This window comes from Quercus lobata, chromosome 10 (genome assembly GCF_001633185.2).
Source record: "Quercus lobata isolate SW786 chromosome 10, ValleyOak3.0 Primary Assembly, whole genome shotgun sequence".
Classification (NCBI taxonomy): domain Eukaryota; kingdom Viridiplantae; phylum Streptophyta; class Magnoliopsida; order Fagales; family Fagaceae; genus Quercus; species Quercus lobata.
Window position 1 is genome coordinate 37,692,407 of NC_044913.1, and position 18,107 is coordinate 37,710,513.

General features: G+C 38.8%; 1 protein-coding gene across 1 annotated transcript; it reads left to right on the top strand.

The window, feature by feature from the left end:
* Positions 1 to 12,998: 12,998 nt before the first annotated feature.
* On the top strand, positions 12,999 to 16,959 carry LOC115965829 (extradiol ring-cleavage dioxygenase). The gene is made up of 3 exons (XM_031085124.1): positions 12,999 to 13,386; positions 15,078 to 15,442; positions 16,488 to 16,959. Exons 1-3 carry the CDS (start codon positions 13,159 to 13,161, stop codon positions 16,681 to 16,683), a joined length of 789 nt encoding a protein of 262 aa, XP_030940984.1. The 5' UTR covers positions 12,999 to 13,158; the 3' UTR covers positions 16,684 to 16,959.
* The last annotated feature ends 1,148 nt before the right edge of the window (positions 16,960 to 18,107 follow it).

An 18,107-nucleotide genomic window follows, 5' to 3' on the forward strand; every position in this document is an offset into this window, starting at 1 on the left:
ACCTTCTTTTAGCCATTTTGCCACAGTTTCCTCACCCTTTCTTCAACTTGTTTTGTGTCATTTCCCAGAATCTTCAAAGAAACCAGAGGGGCAGGAGGATGAGGTTCCGCCTCAGGAGGCTGATACTAGTTTGCTCTTTTTCCTTCTCTCTTTCTTTTTCTTGCTGCTCCCCCCCTTTTTTTTCTTGAGCTAAGCTTGTTTTTTTTCCTCTTTTGTGAGTGTTGATACAGGTGTTAGGGATTCTGAGTCTATTGTACCTGAGGGAGTTGTGAGATCCGTTCAGATTGCTGATCTTCAAACAAACCAAAAGGCTGAAGGTTCCCCAGTACCTGCAGGTGGAGATACAGTGATGGGAGACATTCTAGGAGTGGCTGCTTTAGATCTTAATTCAAGGCTTTCCACCTTCTTAGCTTGTTTTGATCTTATGGAGTTTAACAGCCTTCCTGCTAGCCACTTCTATTCCTTTGGGTCTTCTTATGGCAGCTTCCTACGTTTCTCCGTGCCTGTGGAGGGTCTATCGTTGCTAGAAAGTTTGCTTAAGAGTCATAGAGACTTCACCAATGGTTTTAGGGGAGGTGTTTTTCTGGGTAATATTTTGATGGAATTGCTGTGTGCTGTTTATCTGAAGAAAAGCTTTTGGAGTGGAGGGGAGTGGTTCAGGACCTTCTAGAGGCCAAGTTTAATCTGTCCTTCTTGCTGGATCATTTGCGCCTACTGGCCCGCGTGCTGTTCCAGAGGCAAGCTTCCAGGAGCATAGATGCTGAGATTGCTGCTGCTGAGGAGGCTTTGGCTCGTGCTCACAAGGCTTTGCAAGATTTGAAGGTCAAAAGGCAGGGAATCCTTTCTTCTTTGGCTGTGCTTGTTATTTCTCCAGATGGCTCTCTATTGGCCGGCCTCATTTTCTAGCTTTTCCCCTCTCCCTTTTTAGATGCGTATAAACAATTTGGGGTTGTATAAGTTTCTATTTTTTTTTTTGAACACTACTTTTTTTTTTCATAGATTTGTGTTTGTGTTTCGAGGCTACTTCTTTGCATTTTAAAACTGTTTCTCAGTGTTTGTGTTTCAAGATTGCTTCTAATTTCTCTTAATAGCATGTGGATTTGCTTGTTTCCCTTTGATACATTGCTTTTCTTTCCCCTCTTTTCTCTTTTTCTTACTGAGTCTTGGGCCATGGTTCCTACAAACCTTACTGTAGGTCCTGGATTAGGTACCCGGTGGTTACTTTGTTATGCAAGTACTGAACTGGGTACACTGGGTATCCCTTTTTATTATTTTATTATATATATATATATATATATATATATATAGATATAGATATGGTCCTAGTTCATGAACTTGACAGGTCCCCCTTTTGTCAAGTGATAGGCTAGGTATCCTGGACGCTTACTTTTGCTTGTGATCCTAGACCATGCACTTGAAACTATTTGTGGGGTATTTGGAATCATCTGTGAGGTGGATCCTGGGTCATGTGTCAAAAGGTATTTATATATATATATATGTGTATATATATATATATATATATTTTTTTTTTTTTGTCTTGACCCAGATATCCTTCCTTAATTCTGTCCAAATTTGAACTTTGCAATATTTAAGACTTAAAGGCTGAAAGAAAGAAAACTTCATTAAAATATGGTTATTATTTAAGGAACATAGGAAAAGTCATTAAAGATAGTACGGACCACAGAGTGTCATTCTATCATAAGTTCCTGAACAAAATCATTTAGGCAAAAATTCATAGCAAAAGTGAAGAAATGATAAAAGAAAAACACTTAGTGAGTTGTGAAGTTTGCAAAAGGATCCTGGCATGCTGAGACCCGTTCTTTCTTATGCATAGTATTGTTTCAGCCATTTCCCGTTTATGGGTTCTGTCAGAACTGTCCCATCTTCTTTTGTAAGGTAGTAATATCCACTTTCATGAGCTGTCCTGATGATGTAGGGTCCTTCCCATTTTGAGGTGAATTTGGAGGGCCCCAGCTGGTTCCTCCTTACGTGTTCTGCCATCCTTAGTACCAACTGCCCTTCAGTGAAAGTTCTTAGGCGTACTGCTTGTGCATATGTTTTAGTCATTCTTTGCTGGTACCTCTGGCTTCTCTTCTTGGCCAGTTCTCTTTCTTCTTCTATCCCTTCCAGATCTGCCGATCTCTTTTCATTGTTTGTGTCCTTGGTTTCTTCTTGGCTTTCTTCAAGGACCACTCTTGGTGTAGGAACAACTAATTCCATAGGGCTGATAACTTCTGTTCCATAGACTAGGAAAAATGACGAAAATCCTGTGGCTGTTTTTACAGAGCTCCTGCATGCCCAAAGTACATCTGTCAAATGGTCACTCCATTTCCCTCCATACTCATGCTTCATCTTTTTCAGGATCTTCAGCATCACCTTATTGGTTGCCTCAGCTTGGCTGTTTCCTTGTGGGTAGTATGGGGTAGACCTTCCATGCTTGATGTAACATGCCTCAGTCAACCCCTTCATGTCTTTATTTATGAATGGGGTCCCGTTGTCATTGATCAATCTCCTAGGGATCTCGAACCTTGTAATGATATGTTCTCGAACGAAGTTTGCTACTTCTGCTCCAGTGGCTTTTTTCCAAAGGGATGGCCTCTACCTATTTTGTAAAGTACTCTGTGGCTGCTAAGATCCATATGTAACCATTGGGTGGAGGGTTTATAGGCCCTATGTGAAAAGGCCATGGTGTCAACATATCCTGCAACACATTTGGGTGAGTATGGATCACATCTCCAAGGACTTGACAGGCGTGGCAGGTTTTGACTAGCTCTTCGGAATCCCTTTTCATCGTTGGCCAGTAATATCCCAACAGTAATAACTGCTTATAGAGCCTTCTTTTTCCCGGTGACTCCCACAATCACCGGAATAGACTTCCCTGACTACTTCTCTAGCTTCCCTTGGCCCCAGGCATCTTAGGGGATCCCCACTGTATCCTCTTTTGAATAGGATCCCGTTCTGCAAGAAGTACCTGTCTGCAAGTTTCTTGAGCTGGTGGGCTAGTGTCCTGTCAGTTGGTAGGATCCCTTGAACCAAGTATTCTATGAAGGAAATTCTCCAATCTTCTACAACAAACACAGCATAGCTTTCTTCCTTATCTATCGCAAGTCGACACTCTTGACATTTTTCTTGTATAGTTGCTGCCTCTTTGTTCATATTCGGCCAGTAGTATCCCATGCGTTGCATTCTTCTATATAGACTGATCTTTTCTACGATCCCACAGGCTTGGGTATGTAGTTCTTCCAGTTTCAACTTTCCTTCCTTCTCGTTGATACACCTGGATAGGATTCCCTCTGGTAGCCTTCTGTACAATTCCCCTTCTATCAGAGTGTAATCCTTCAGTTCTTTGATGTTTCCTCCGGGTCCTGCCTTTTTCATTTTTTCTTTGACTTCGCTCTAGTCCTACTGCTTGGACTCTCTGGGGTACATCTCATGGAGGATCCTTATGATAGAATGTTCTTGCTTTCCTATCCTTACCAGCGTGTCCCTTCCTTTGAATGGTATCTGGGATCCCAGGGTGGCAAGCGCATCAGCAAACCTGTTTTCACTTCTTTGCGTGTACTTTATGCTAAAAGTTTGGAATTCCAGCTCCAGCCTTTGCGCCCAAGTCCTATAGGCTGCTAAACTTTGTTCTCTTAGTGCAAAGTCACTTTTCACTTAGGAAACTACAAGATTGGAGTCTCCCAATACTTTCATATGCTTTACTCTTATACTAAGTGCTATAGTCAGCCCGGTCAAGTACGCTTTATATTTAGCTGCGTTATTAGAACATGAGAACCCAAGCTTGAAAGACAAGGGTATGGTGTCCCCATTCTCACAGCTTAGTACGACTCCTACTCTATTTGAAGTTGTTGTAGCTGACTCATCGAATCTCATTGTCCATTTCTTTCCTGGGATCTCTGTCACTGCCACCTTGCCTGGGATTTCTTCACTCAGTGGGCTTTCTTCCTTTCATAGGAACTGAGCAGCAGATCTACTATGGCTTGGCTTTTGACAACCTTGGGGGTTCTGATGCCTATGTCATATTGAGAGAGCAGGACTAGTCATTGTGCTATTCTTCCCGTGAGAAGGGGCTAGTGCAGGAGTGCCTTTATGGGGTGGGACTTAGTCACCAAAAGGATCTGGTGAGCTGAGAAATACATTTTCAGCCTCTGGGACGCGTAGATGATTACTAGGCAGGTTTTCTCTATTTTGGGGTACCTGGTCTCGGCGTCTTTGAGTGTCCTGCTTACGTAATAAACATGTTGCTCGTGCCCATAGTCATCTTCCTGTGATAGCAAGGCTCCTATTGCCTGGGAGTTTGATGGTAAGTACAGTAATAGAGGTCGCCCATGCACTGGCGCTTGGAGGGTGGGCAAATGATTCATGATCTGCTGAATCCTCTAGAAGGCCTCCTGTTGTTCCGTTCCCCAGGTGAACTCAGTTCCCTTTTTCAACAGTTTGGATAAACCTGTCGTAACTGAAGCTAACCCAGGCATAAATCTCCTAATATAGGAGACCCTTCCCAGGAAGCTTTTGAGCTCCCTCACCATTGTTGGTCTTTTCATTGTGGCAATGGTTGTGGCTTTGGCTGGATCTACACTTATGCCTTTGTGATGTACCAGAAACCCAAGAAATTTTCCAGCAGACACCCCGAAGGCACATTTCATGGGGTTCATGCGCAGTTTGTACTTCCTGCATCTTTCAAAAACTTGCTCAAGTACCCGAAGGTGTCCTGTCCTAGTTTTTGATTTGACCACAATATCATCTACATAATCCTCCATCTCCTTATGCATCATGTCGTGAAAGATAGTTGTCATGGTTTGCTGGTACGTGGCCCCCGCATTTTTTAGGCCAAAAGGCTTTACAGTGTAATAAAATTTTCCGATTAGAGTTCTGAATGCTGTTTTCTCTGCATCTTTGGCAGCCATGTGAATTTGGTTATACCCACTGTGCCCATCTATAAACAAGAACATAGAGCTTCCTGCAGTTGAATCTACAAGGAGGTCGATATTGGGCAAGGGGAACTCATCTTTTGGGCATGCCTTATTCAGGTTGCGAAAGTCCACACAGCAACGGATTTGACCATTTTTCTTTTTCACAGGTACTATGTTGGAAAGGCATTTGGGGTGTTGGATGGGTTTGATAAAACCAGCTGTTAGCAGCTTTTTGACTTCTTGAATTATCTGAGCTTCTACCTCGGTGTCAAAGACCTTAGTCGGCTGAACTACTGGTCTTACTCCTGGGTCCACGTTAAGAGAATGAACTACCAATCCCGGGTCTAAACCAGGCATTTCATCATAGGTCCATGCAAACACATCTCTGTACTTCTGGAGTAAGGCCACTAATTGTTCCCTTTCTTGTGCCATCAGCTGACTGTTAATAAAGACAGGCTTCTGGGATCCTAGCTCAGCTCCCAAATTTATTTCCTTTAATTCTTCCTCAGGCTGAATCTGGGCTTCCCTGATTGGTTCCTCTAGGATTTCTTCTTGGGCCATCATGCAACCTAGTGGTCTTGGACCTTTCTGCGTGATGCGTTCAGGTTTTGCGCATCTTCACAAGCGATAAATCAACCTTCCTCCGGGTTCTCGCACCACTACACATTCTCGGGATCCTGAAGAGCTGAGCTCCCTCTTTTGCCTTTTTTTTTTCCAGAAGGTTTCTCAGGTCATGGGTGCCTTTTTCTCCTTCTTCTTCATCTTCCAGGATAAGTGCTCCTGGAGTACCTGGCGTAGGGCTCTCATCATCTGGCTCTAGCTCATTGCAAAACATTGTTTCTGCAAAGTTCACTTCTCCCTGGCTGAAAGGGTTACGGTTGGCAGGGATCCTCACGGGCCTCCCGTTCAATCTCCCTTTAATGCACTGATGGTATGTAGACGGAATAAGGCAGTGTTTATGGAGCCATGGGCGTCCCAACAGTACATGGTAGGATACCTCTACGTTAATTACATGAAACCTTGTCAGGGCCACTATTGGTCCTACTCTCAAGGCCAGCTGCACGTATCCTTCAGTTGATTCCACCGACCTTCCAAATCCTGTTATCTCCATGGGAGCCCCCAGGATCCTTCTGTCAACCAGGCCTACAGCTTCTAGGGTACTCAAGGCTATGAGGTTGAGTGATGCCTCTGCGTCCACCAATGCTCATCTGACTTGGACACCATTTATGGTGGCCATTAGATAAAGGGGCCTACGATGGTCTAGATGCTTAACCTCCATGTCCTCATCGGTGAAAGTTATTGCATTGGTCGTCTCCAGGAAAGCTCGACTAACATGTGGCTCTACTATGAAACATTCCATTCCCAAATCTGTTGCTATATTCATGAGAGACTCTATGGCCACCCTTCTTACTTCTGGTCCAAATCCCAGTTAGTTGAATAGTGACCTGAACTTGGGATTCTTCTGGAGGGTCCTGACTGTGCTTGGGTGGAAGGATCCTTCAGATTTTCCTGCTTCTGTCGGGTTCCCATGGATTACTATCGCTACCATCCCTTTCCTTTTGTGGTTAGGCAAGGGGTTCCTTTGCACTTCTGGTTCCTTCTGAGTGAGTTCCAGGATTCCTTCTCTTAGCTTTTTGTGGAAAAGTCTACTGAGAGTCCAGCAATCCTTGGTGGAATGCTTGACATAATTGTGGAAGAAAGGGTTCTTCCTTTCTTCTTTAGTTGGCGGCCTGGACACAGTAAATGGCCTAACAACTCCATCTCTGATCCACTTGTCCAGGACATGGTTTAATTCCTCAGCTGTACATGGGATCACCGGTGGTTCCTCGAACACCTTCCCATCAGGCCTTTTTCTTTTCTCTCCCACTGATGCTGTCATGACTTGGGATACTGGCATCCTTTTTGTCCTCATAGTTTGTGCTGTACTTCTAATTCTCTATAACAGGTCAGCAAACTGTGCGATGCATAGATTTTTGAGGTTGAGTCTGTAATCGAAAAGCATGTTGGATATACAACTTTCTACAAGTTCTTTTTCTTCGTGGTCCCTATAGCAATCTAGGGACACATCTTCAAACCTTTTAATGAACTAGACGGGATCCTCCCCAGGCCTCTGTCTTACCATTTGGAGGTTTTGGAAAGTGATCTTGTCCTCACCGTGGTAATACTTAGCACAGAATCTTTCCATCATTTCATCCCAGGTTTTAATGGACCCAAGTCTCAGCGTGGTGTACCAAGTGTATGCCCTATCCACTAAGGATTTAGCAAATTCTCTTAGACATAGTTCTCTGTCTCTTGCGTAGGGGCCCATAGTATGAATGAACCTACTCACATGTTCCACAGCGCTTCCGTTTCTTCCGTCAAAAGGATGGAACTTTGGGGGTTCATACCCCTTGAGGTATGGCTTACCAAGAAGTTCTAGAGGGAACGGGGGATCTTGAGAGAATTGTTTGGGGATCCCCGAAAGCTTTTCCCTTTCTTGCTCCAGGAGGGCACTGACATCTGCCAGTGTTAAGTACTAGGGGTTGGTTCTCCCTTCCACTGCTGACCCTCCTTCTGGTTGAGTTCTGTCTTGGTTACCAACAGGGGGAACATTGTCTCTGATTTCTTGTGTTCTGCCTTCTTTGAGAAGGCGAACTTCTTGCTCCAGATCCTTCAACATTGTTGTCATCTGAGCCATGGTGTCTGGTTCTTGCCTTGCGTGCCTTTGTCCTGACACGACCTCCTGCTCTACCAGGGGTACCTCGCCTCTCTGTCTAGAAGCTACCTCGTTTTCTCCCACGGGCTCAGAGGCCGCAAGTGGCATATTAGTACCTTTGCTGTTCCTTTGTCTTGGAGGCATGCTCTGCGATGGGATTGCTTCTTCCTTCTTCGTTACCAAGTCCCCAACGGAGTCGCCAAAATGTGAGAGTGCTTTTTTTCTAGCACTTGAGCCCAAGGATCCTGGGCCAAATAGTTGTAGTTTGATGGACTGGGCTTTGATTCACCGCAGCTAAAGGGCTGTTTAAGAATCAAGTGGTGCACATGACGTACTTCCTACAATACACATAAACTAACAAACAAGGATATTTGTATTGAACAACAATCAAATCAGCAAAGTAATGCAAAAGCAAATAGTAAATACACAAAGTAATGGTTAGGGATCCTCAAATCAATAGGGAATGCTTCATTGAATTTTCTTTATTATGATTACAGTGTGCTCGCTAAGACGTGATACAAGGTTCAAGTAAGCTCAAAAATTATAGTCTTAGATGGCTATTCAAGCCTCTAAGACTTGCAAAGTTTGATTCTTTTTGAATCCAAGTATGTGCTATAGTAACTTTTTCTGGGATACCGGGAAGTAATTTACTAATTTCTCTGAGTTTTCTTCTCGATAGAACTTTCTCAATGATTCTGTTATAAATTTTTTTTTCCTTCTTCGCAATCCTTCCCCCCTTTTTATAGTGTTATTCTGGAGTCTCAGAGAACTATTGATTCCCCTGTTTTTCCCCTTGGGTACCAAAGCCTGTGTTGTGCCCATCGCTCAGAAGGTTCAGTTTTCCCTGTTCTTCATTCTTTCCTTCCTTTTAGTGTTGTTTCTTTGAAAGTCTGTGGCTGACTACCTGTTTCGGAGTGCGCTAAGGTCACGTTCTTCACAATTCAGCTTTTGGCCGTCCTTCTTCTTTATCTTTTTTCTCAAATGGGTGGAATCCCACTCTGCTGGTTTGAAAGTCCTTTGCTGCTACTCCTTTTTTTATACCCCTTCGTTTTGGTTCCCTGAGGTTCACCCACTTGCGCTATGAGAAGTCACTCCAGATTTTCTTCATTTCTTGCTGGATCATTTGGTACCTGAGAAGGACGTGCCCATCCTCTGTTTCTTGTGTTCTTTTGGCTTTTTCCTTTGAGCTGTCTTAATCTTTTCTTGACTGTATTACATGCCTCGGGGATCCCGAGCCTTTTGGCAGTCTCTGAGGATCCCGACTCAGCTTTCTTTTCATGTTGGTAATTCTTCAATCTTCTGATCTGGGCTTCTTTTCTTTTTTTTCTTTCTTCTTTTCTCATAAACTTCAGGGCTTGCCTTTTTTTCTTTATGTTTTTTGGGCTTCAAGCCTTTTGGGCTTACCATTTCTTCTCTTTTTCCATGGCCCCTTGTGCTTATTTCTTTGGGCTTGGGTGCTGTGATTTTTTGGACCTCAACAAAGGACAATATTAAAAATCATCAAATGTGCAATGAAAGGCACAAAAAAGGACAATATTAAATTTCATAACGTAGGATATTTACAAAAAATGTTTTTTAACAACTATTTGATAGAATGACTACCACTTTGCTCACCCGAATTCATCTAATGTGTCTGCTGTGCAATCTAACCAAATTGTTGATATGTCACCCTAAAAAAAATACAAAAAAATAGGGAGTAAGGCTTAAACGTAAGAAAAACAACAAACAAAAATAATAAGAGGAAGAGAGGGCACCACTTAGAACACATACACTAAAAAAATGAGTGAAACCCGATAACCACAAAAAAAAAAAAGACAAATCAATATATATCATTCCTATTCTTTAAAAAATAGTCATTAATTAGAGAAAATACTTAAACATCCATCAAACTAACCTAATAAAAGAAAAAAAAATAAAAAAAGATAAGATAATGATATGGAAAGGATAATGATAACAAAGTGTAGTCCTATTTTGTAGGCACTATTTTTCGTGGGAGTTAAATTTTTTTTTTTTTTTTTCCTTTTAGAATCTAATTCATGATAAAATAATAAGTTTTTGTTGGAGATAAAACAATCATTTTTTACAAATTAAGCAATAATTATCCTATGCTTGAAATCTACCACATAAATTTAATTTCTCATTGGTAAACCAACACATGGAGAAGAAAATTAACACATAATCGGATAACCCTAGAATTTTTTTGCTAAACGATAATCCAAGACTTAATATATTACTTGCTGCTACTTGTATTAAGACATAATATATTACTTGCTCCAAAGAGAAAAATAACCTCATAATTCTTTAAGTTTTCTTAACCTTTGCAGAGAAAAACTGTGCTAAAATCACCAATTAATTTATCATCAATTCATCACACATCTACTCACTTTATGTACTTTAAGTTAACAAAATTAAAGTTAAGAATATATGAAGAAGTGAAGAAGTGCTCGACAAAACATTCACATTTCTTTTCCATAAAAAAAAAAAAAAAAAAATCCCTCAAAAAGGTAAAGACTACAAAAAAAAAAAGATAAAAAAAAAAAAAAAAAAAAAACTATAAAATCAACTATTAGGTTGCCTCTGATTGTTCGTTTATATATGTGTGTTCTTCTCAAGAGGAAAAACACAAACGTACAGCACTACTATTTAGATCCCTCGTGAGATGAGATTAAGGAAAACAATAAGCAAAACATGGCCAAATTGGTTTATATATATGTGTGTTCTTCTCAAGAGGAAAAACACAAACGTATAGCACTACTATTTAGATCCCTCGTGAGATGAGATTAAGGAAAACAATAAGCAAAACATGGCCAAATAGAGAGAGAAATTGAAGTCAGAAAGAGCTTACCTCAAATCTATTTGCTTTTGTTGTTTGTAGTGAAATCTGAAGCAAAGAGGCGAGTAAGAGGAGTTTCTTAACAATGATGATAATGGTGAAAAGAATAATAACATAGAATTGAGAGAATTGAAGAACTGAAGAAGAAGCAATTTGAGTTTGAAAACCAATGTGAGTGTATTGGGAGTGTGTTCCTATTTTGTAGATAGTGTTTTACGTGGAAGTTAAAGAAGCATTTTTACCAAGTTTTGCCTCTACTTAAACATAGGCTGTAGGGGTATTTTGGAACAAAAAAAAAAAAAAAAATTCGGTCCAAACAAGTTTAGTCTAGTATAGATAGACTAGCCTCTGAGCACGCGCTCATGCACGTGCTCAGAGGCTCTTCTATTATTTTGGGAAATAGTTAATAATTTGCATCTATTATAAATTAGAATTACTATATTTTTCAATCACAAAAATACCTAGGGGTGTGATGAGTGTTATGCGTTTGTGGATGAAATATTTTTTTCATCACACCCCTAGGTATTTTATTATTAGAAAATGTAGTAATTCCAAATGATAATGGATTCAAAAAATGTAACACAGATTAGCATCATGTCTAAATTATGCAATTATATTTCAATGCACTAACCATTATCAAAAGAAAAACAAAATAAGAAATAGGGATTCAAAATCCCCATAACACTTGCGATGAGTAAAGGACAAAACTTTTGAATACCTTTCAGAAAATTATTTAATATAATTTGGAAAACTTGATAAGAATCAAAGAAATTGTGATGTTTGTCAGATCAATGAAACAGTTAAACATTGATATGATCCAACGAGAAAATAAAAACAAAAATAAAGTACCCAACAACCGAAATCAACGAAAGAATAAGGAAAAAAAAATTGCTAATGGAAGAAACAAAAAACTTACCAACGACTTTGTTGGGTTTGGAGGCAGACTCAGATCAATGAAGAGAGAGAGCATGAGAGAGAGAGAGAGAGAGAGAGAGATTTGTTTTAATTTTTTAATAATACTTTTTTCAGAATTTAATTTATAAGTGGATAAAACAATTTGAAAACCAACTGGAGAGTGGTTCTATTTTGTAGGTAATGTTTTAGTGGGAGTTATTTTGAGAGAATTGGAGAACTGAAGAAGAAACAATTTGAGTTTGAAAATCAACGTGAGTGTACTGGGAGTGTGTTCCTATTTTGTAGATAGTGTTTTATGTGGAAATTAAAAAAGTATTTTTATCAAGTTTTGCTCCTATTTAAACATGGGTCATGCTAATGAGTGCCCTAAGGGCACTTGTTAAGAATCCATTTTAAGAAAGTTTTGACATCACTTTTATGGAAAATGAAAAAAGCTGTCAAAATATTAATTGTTTTTTTTCTTTTCCCTTTAAACATAGGAATGGCAACGGGTCGGGTTTGGGGCGGGTTTTTTGATACCCGGACCCGACCCGTGGGCCTTCCCCTGTTACCCGGACTCGGCCCGTTTAATAAATGGGTCTTTTTTTTAGCCCCATACTCGCCTCGTCGGGCATCCGCAAGCCCCGTCCAACCACTTCTGGGCCTAATCTGTGGCCAAATCCGACCAATCATATTAATTAAAAAAAAAAAAAGCACAAGCACAAGCACAAACACAAACAGCAACAGCAACACAAATACAAATCAATCAACATTGAAGCATCAGTTTTGCTGAAATGAGATTTTTAGACAATAAATAATAAATAAACATAAAAAATAGAGGAAACAAAACTCCATTTATGGACCGATTCTTACATGAATCCTCAAACATCAAACACCCAAAAACAAAAACTACCGAGGAAATGAACCCAAAAAAAAAAAAAAAGAACCAAAAAAAAAATGAAGAACTCAGACGGTAGCTTCGTCGACGGTGGTTTCAACAATCTTCGCCTAACCTCACAAGATCCGTGCTCCTCCGTGACAAACGACGACCACCACAAGATTCGTGCTCCTCCACGAGGGTGAGGGTGGGTCGGTGAGTGAATGAGAGTGAGGGTGAGGATGAGATGTGAGTTAGAGTGAGAGTCAGTGAGGTGGTGAGGGGCGAATGAGATGTGAGTGAGGGTGAGAGTGAGAGTCAGTGAGGGTGAGAGTGAAAGTCAGTAAGGGTGAGGTGAGACTTGAGAGAGGCGGCTGAGTTGAGAGTTGAGAGAGAAATAGTTTTAGGGTTAGGTTTATGATATATATATATATATATATATATATAGGTAGGGTTTTTTGTAATTTTATATTTAGTTAACCGGGTCGGGTCAGGGTTCGGGTCGGGTTTTTTTCAAAACCCGGACCTGACCTGGACCCGCTTTGGGTTTTTTTTTTTAAAAAAACCCAAACCCGACCTTATTCTTTATCGGACCAGGTAAAATCCGTCCCATTAGGGTCGGGTTGGACCGGGTACCCGCGGGTCGGGTCCAAATTGCCATCCCTATTCAAACATAGACGGTAGGAATATTTTGAAACCAAAAAAAAATCCGGTCCAAACATGAACAAACCTTAAATAGTAATATAGAAATAGATAAAGATAGAAAAATGGTCAAAGTTGTTGGCTGGCAGTGGTATAAATCATTGGAAAGTCCTCATTCGTCTCCCTTTTCAATTCTGACCGTCTGTCTGTCTGTCTGACTGTGTCTCTCGATTTCTCATCATCTTTACCAAACGTAGGTGTGTTGGGTTGCTGTTATTCAAATTCACAAAAAGAGCTTGAGATGGACACGTTCTACATATCTCATGGATCGCCAACGCTGTCAATAGACGACTCGATTCCGGCGAGACATTTCTTGAAGGCGTGGCAGGAAAAAGGTTTCTGCCAGCGCCCAAAGGCCATTCTCGTTATCTCTGGACACTGGGACACCGCTGTCCCTTCCGTCAATGTCATCACCGGCTTAAACGAAACCATCCACGATTTCTATGGCTTCCCCAAGGATATGTACAAGGTATTCTATACTATACTATACTATACACCCATACATAATAATATCTTTCTTTTCTTTTCTCAAATCCTACCTCTTTGATCAATAAATTATAAACGATTATTTGATATCTTTTAAATTTATTTACAAAATAATTATTTGATATATTTTAAATTTATTTACAAATATAGTTCTATATTTGTACATTTTTATTCATACATGCCCATAAACATAAACATATAACATTATATATATAAATCTCATTTTTGCAAGCTTGTTTACAGTCACATTATATATTTAAGCTTGGTTCGATCAATAGTTGAGCTTAAATTTGGATTTGAATTTGACTCTTGTGGTAATAAATAAACATAATCGGCCCCAAACAAACATAATTTGGATTTGAATTTGATTCTTATTTTCCAATTTGAGTTCGAGTGGTTCATATTCGGCTGTAATTATTTTACATATATTTTAAACAAATAATTATGGATGGGTTGGTGTGCACGTTGGTGGGGTTTGGTGGGTGATGTTGACCTTGAAACTAATATTGAAAGTTTCGTTGTCTTGTTGTGCATTCCTACCTCATCTCTGTTTTGGAAGTTTCGTTAGTGCATCTCCGAGAGCTAAATATAAAATGCATTCTACTTTAGAGAGCAAACTAAACTCGTAAAATAGTCTGTTCATTTTTCAACTCTCTATATCCTAAATATTTTTGGCTCATAAACAGGAGTTCGTCAAGTCTGATGAGATACTGTTTATTCTTTGAATATTTTTTTCTATTATAATAATAAGGTATTAAATAAAAAAAATATTGGAAGATATGTAGTTGTTAAAAAAAAAATAATAATAATGAATGAGAAAATAATATTTAAATGATATAAAGAATGAGATAGAGAATTTGTTGGAAAATGTATTTGAAAAAGTGAGTAGTTAAAAGGTAAAAGTCACTGTTCATTCTACAAACAATACAAAAATTTGCCTAATCTGCTGGAAACGTTCTTAGATTACACTTTTTAAATTTTTTTATTTTTATTTTTTATTGCTGTCCTTGGGATTGGGATCCATGGATAAAATAATTTAAGTTCCTTGAGTGCCTACTTTTATTATTTTGTTTCCAAGAAGCAGCCCTATGTAGAAAATTTTACTCTCATACAGATTTGGCAGTTGTAATTCAGTCATGCTTTTAAAAATTTTGCAACCGTCAACTGGCATGACAAGTTTTTTCATGACTACTACAAAATTAGCATTCTTCCTTTCCCTTTTGATTGCGAATGGAATCATAACTGAGCTGAATTGTCAGCTGGGGGTTTGCATGTGTTAATTGTCTTACCAGCAAAATTATGAATTTGTTTGATATCAGTAGTTGATAATGAAAGTTCTATATTCTTTTCTAAATCTTGAACATGGACCTTAAAGTTGTCACACAAATACTTATGCTTGACTGCTTATTGGGTCATAATTAGTAACTAACACATAAAATGCATAATATTTGTTAAGTTCTTGTCCATTGTAAGCTTAGACATGCTCCTAAACAAGAATAATAAGGTCATTAATTGGACTTGGAAACAAGAAGCTTTAACAAAAGTCAATCTTTTAATTTTCATGACAAAGTGCAGGGGAAGACACCACCTGAGCAACTTGGCTGTGTAAAAGATTTATTTTTTAGAAAATTCATTTATGTTACTGTCTTTTTTAATTCTTTTCCTCATTGCCAGCTCAAGTACCCAGCTCCGGGTGCTCCAGAATTGGCAAAGAGGGTAAAGGAACTGCTCATGGCATCAGAATTCAAGCATGTTGATGAGGATAGAAAACGAGGGCTTGACCATGGTGCATGGGTTCCCCTCATGTTAATGTATCCAGAGGCTGATATCCCAGTGTGTCAGCTCTCTGTTCAATCAGATAGAGATGGTACTTATCACTACAAGTTGGGCAAGGCATTGGCTCCTCTTAAGGAAGAAGGTGTCCTCATCATGGGTTCTGGAAGTGCTACTCACAACTTGAGGAACATTGGGGGCAGTTCTGTTCCTTCCTGGGCTATGAATTTTGATACCTGGCTTAAAGATGCTCTTCTTGAAGGAAGGTAATTGATAAGTGATTTGCCACTTTCTTTCTTACTTTTTTTGTCGTACATCTGGGTTATATTATGATTTTGGTATGGTTTGCAAGAAATTGACGGCATCCTATGTTGACATACATACTAGATATAATTATAACTTCATAATTGGGCAAGTAATGGCTAGGAGTTTATTAACTTCTAATAATGAGGCGTTTGCTTATATTTTGTGTAGATTGGTAAACTGAAAAGGTAGGTAGGGCGGACCTGGTGGTACGTAATTTGCATTTGGCGCTAAGTTTCATATGGTAGAATAGCATTCCATTTCTAAAGCAATGGCTTAAGGCTTTTTTGTAGTCTAACATTCATTTTAGAATGATGTATTTAGGCTTTTTAGTCCATTTTAGGAGTTACTAGGCAAAGTACACTTAAAATTTTTTTGGCATGATTTAAAAATATGTACCTTCTTTAGTGATTCAATGATGGTTTAAATGACAGTTCCTCTCACAAAAATGGGTTGAGGGTGAAGGCATTATTCCAAAAACCCACTAGATGCATGTGGAAGTTAGCAATAATTATAGAAAAGAACCTGTTATTAGATATGGAGAAAAAAGAGCAAAAGAATTTTCATATCAATTGAGAATGATCAATGATATTTGTGTGTTGGGGGTTTTCTTATTCTCCTCACAAATGAAAGCCTTCTCATCAAGGTTGAAGGTTGCCTTCTTACTCTCTAACCACTAGGGCATAAATGAGTCACAAAATGCTAGTCTTTTTGACTTTCAGTGTCATTTGGATGGTCATTCCGGATCTGAGTTAGATTTTGATATTATTTGCACGAGGGATGTTCCTTTGTGAGAACCAAAGTTGGTATCAAACAAAGTTGCTTATTATTGGCAGGGTTTGTCAAATACCTGAGAATGCCAACCACCCAATATATAAGGTAGTAAAAAAATACACACCATATGGTTAGCTTCTTTACTCCTCTTTTTTGATTCTTGCGTGGATGTAGAGTATATCTAATTTCATTAACTTTTTGTAGAATGAATTAAGTATTTAACTCTTGCTGTAGATATGAAGATGTGAATCACTGGGATGAGAAGGCACCAAGTGCAAAAATGGCTCACCCTTGGCCAGATCACTTCTATCCATTGCATGTGGCCATGGGTGCTGCTGGTGAAAATGCCAAGGCCAAAACCGCCCACCACAGCTGGGACATGGGTACTCTTTCTTATGCCTCTTACCAGTTCACAACAGCCACCAGTTGAATTTCCTTTGCAAAAGTGTGCTATTATACCGTATGTGCTGTATCTCCAAATAAGATTGGATACCAACCGGAAGTTCTTGAAGACAAGTTAATCTGTGTTTGTATAATATTGTAACTACCTTATGATAAGTTTATTATCTTAAAACCATAAAGATTTCACCTTAATAATGGCTTGCTTTTGGGGCCCATATATTTAATACTGATTAGTATCTGGTTGGCAAAAATTTGTGGAAAAGTACTTGATTTTTGTTTTGATATAACATACAAAACTCAAGTAGAAGTAGACATGGGATATCTCAACCCTCCTTTGCTTTTCCCTTTATATTTCCATTTCTATTTATTTCAACTTCCTAATTATTTAGTTTCAACCTTTTACCAAAGATAGCTTCAACTTGTTCTAGATTTCAAGGACTGTATTTTTTTTTTTTTTTGATAGGGAACAAAGATTTCATTGCTTCAAGAAATTGGAATACAACAGGAAAGACAAAAGGGAAACAGACCCATAGGATCTAACCTGCTGGCGCAGGATCAACAAACCTAAACATAAAACACAACTTAAAAACCAGCCAACTAAGAACTTAACAAGAAAACTATCCTGTTGAACTCCCTTTTCAAGAAGACAAAAAAGTACATTTGTAAAATTCCATTTGACGCTCGTATATGTAATATATACATACCCTGCATGCGTATAATTCACATTTTCAAGTTACCTGTGTTAAAATTCTTGGATCCACAATGAATAGTTGGGAAATTTGCAAATTCACTCTTCAATATTGGACTAGATGACCATTTCCAAAAAGAAAAAAAAAAGGACTAAATGAGAGGGCTTCTTTTCTATTCAAAAAAGAAAAAAGAAAAAAAGAGAGGGGTTCTGAAATAAACAAAGAATTAGACAACAGGTTATAGCACGCCAATAAGTTGATTTGATTACAAGAATAATTGGGGGCTATGTGGATGCCCCACAAACGGAAAAAAAAAAAAAAGCTGATTTAGGGCTTTTTCTCTACTTCTTTTGGTTTATTGCACATTGGGTTCCTAGCGATATGACTCTTTGTATGCTTGTGTTTCTAGGGTGATGCGTGTGTTTGTGAGTTCATTTTTCTTATTTCTATTTTAGGAATCGCTACCAACTGTTGGTTTTTTATTAGGTGTGATTGGTCACCTATTTGTCTAATTCTTTTTAAGTTACTTAATTAACAAAACTGATTTTTAGGATTTATTAACTAAGGTAAATCAGAAGTCTCGAACAAAAGATTTTGGACTTGGAAGTTTGGTTACATGTGGGGAAAGTTTTAGGCACTCCACAATGTCTATCCAAAAAATTGTACCTTATTTTAATTTAATTCAAACATTATATTTGTGAGAGACCTCGATGAAAAGCGTCCCTCAAAAAAGAGATTTAGGTACCTTTTAGTGCACCTCTCT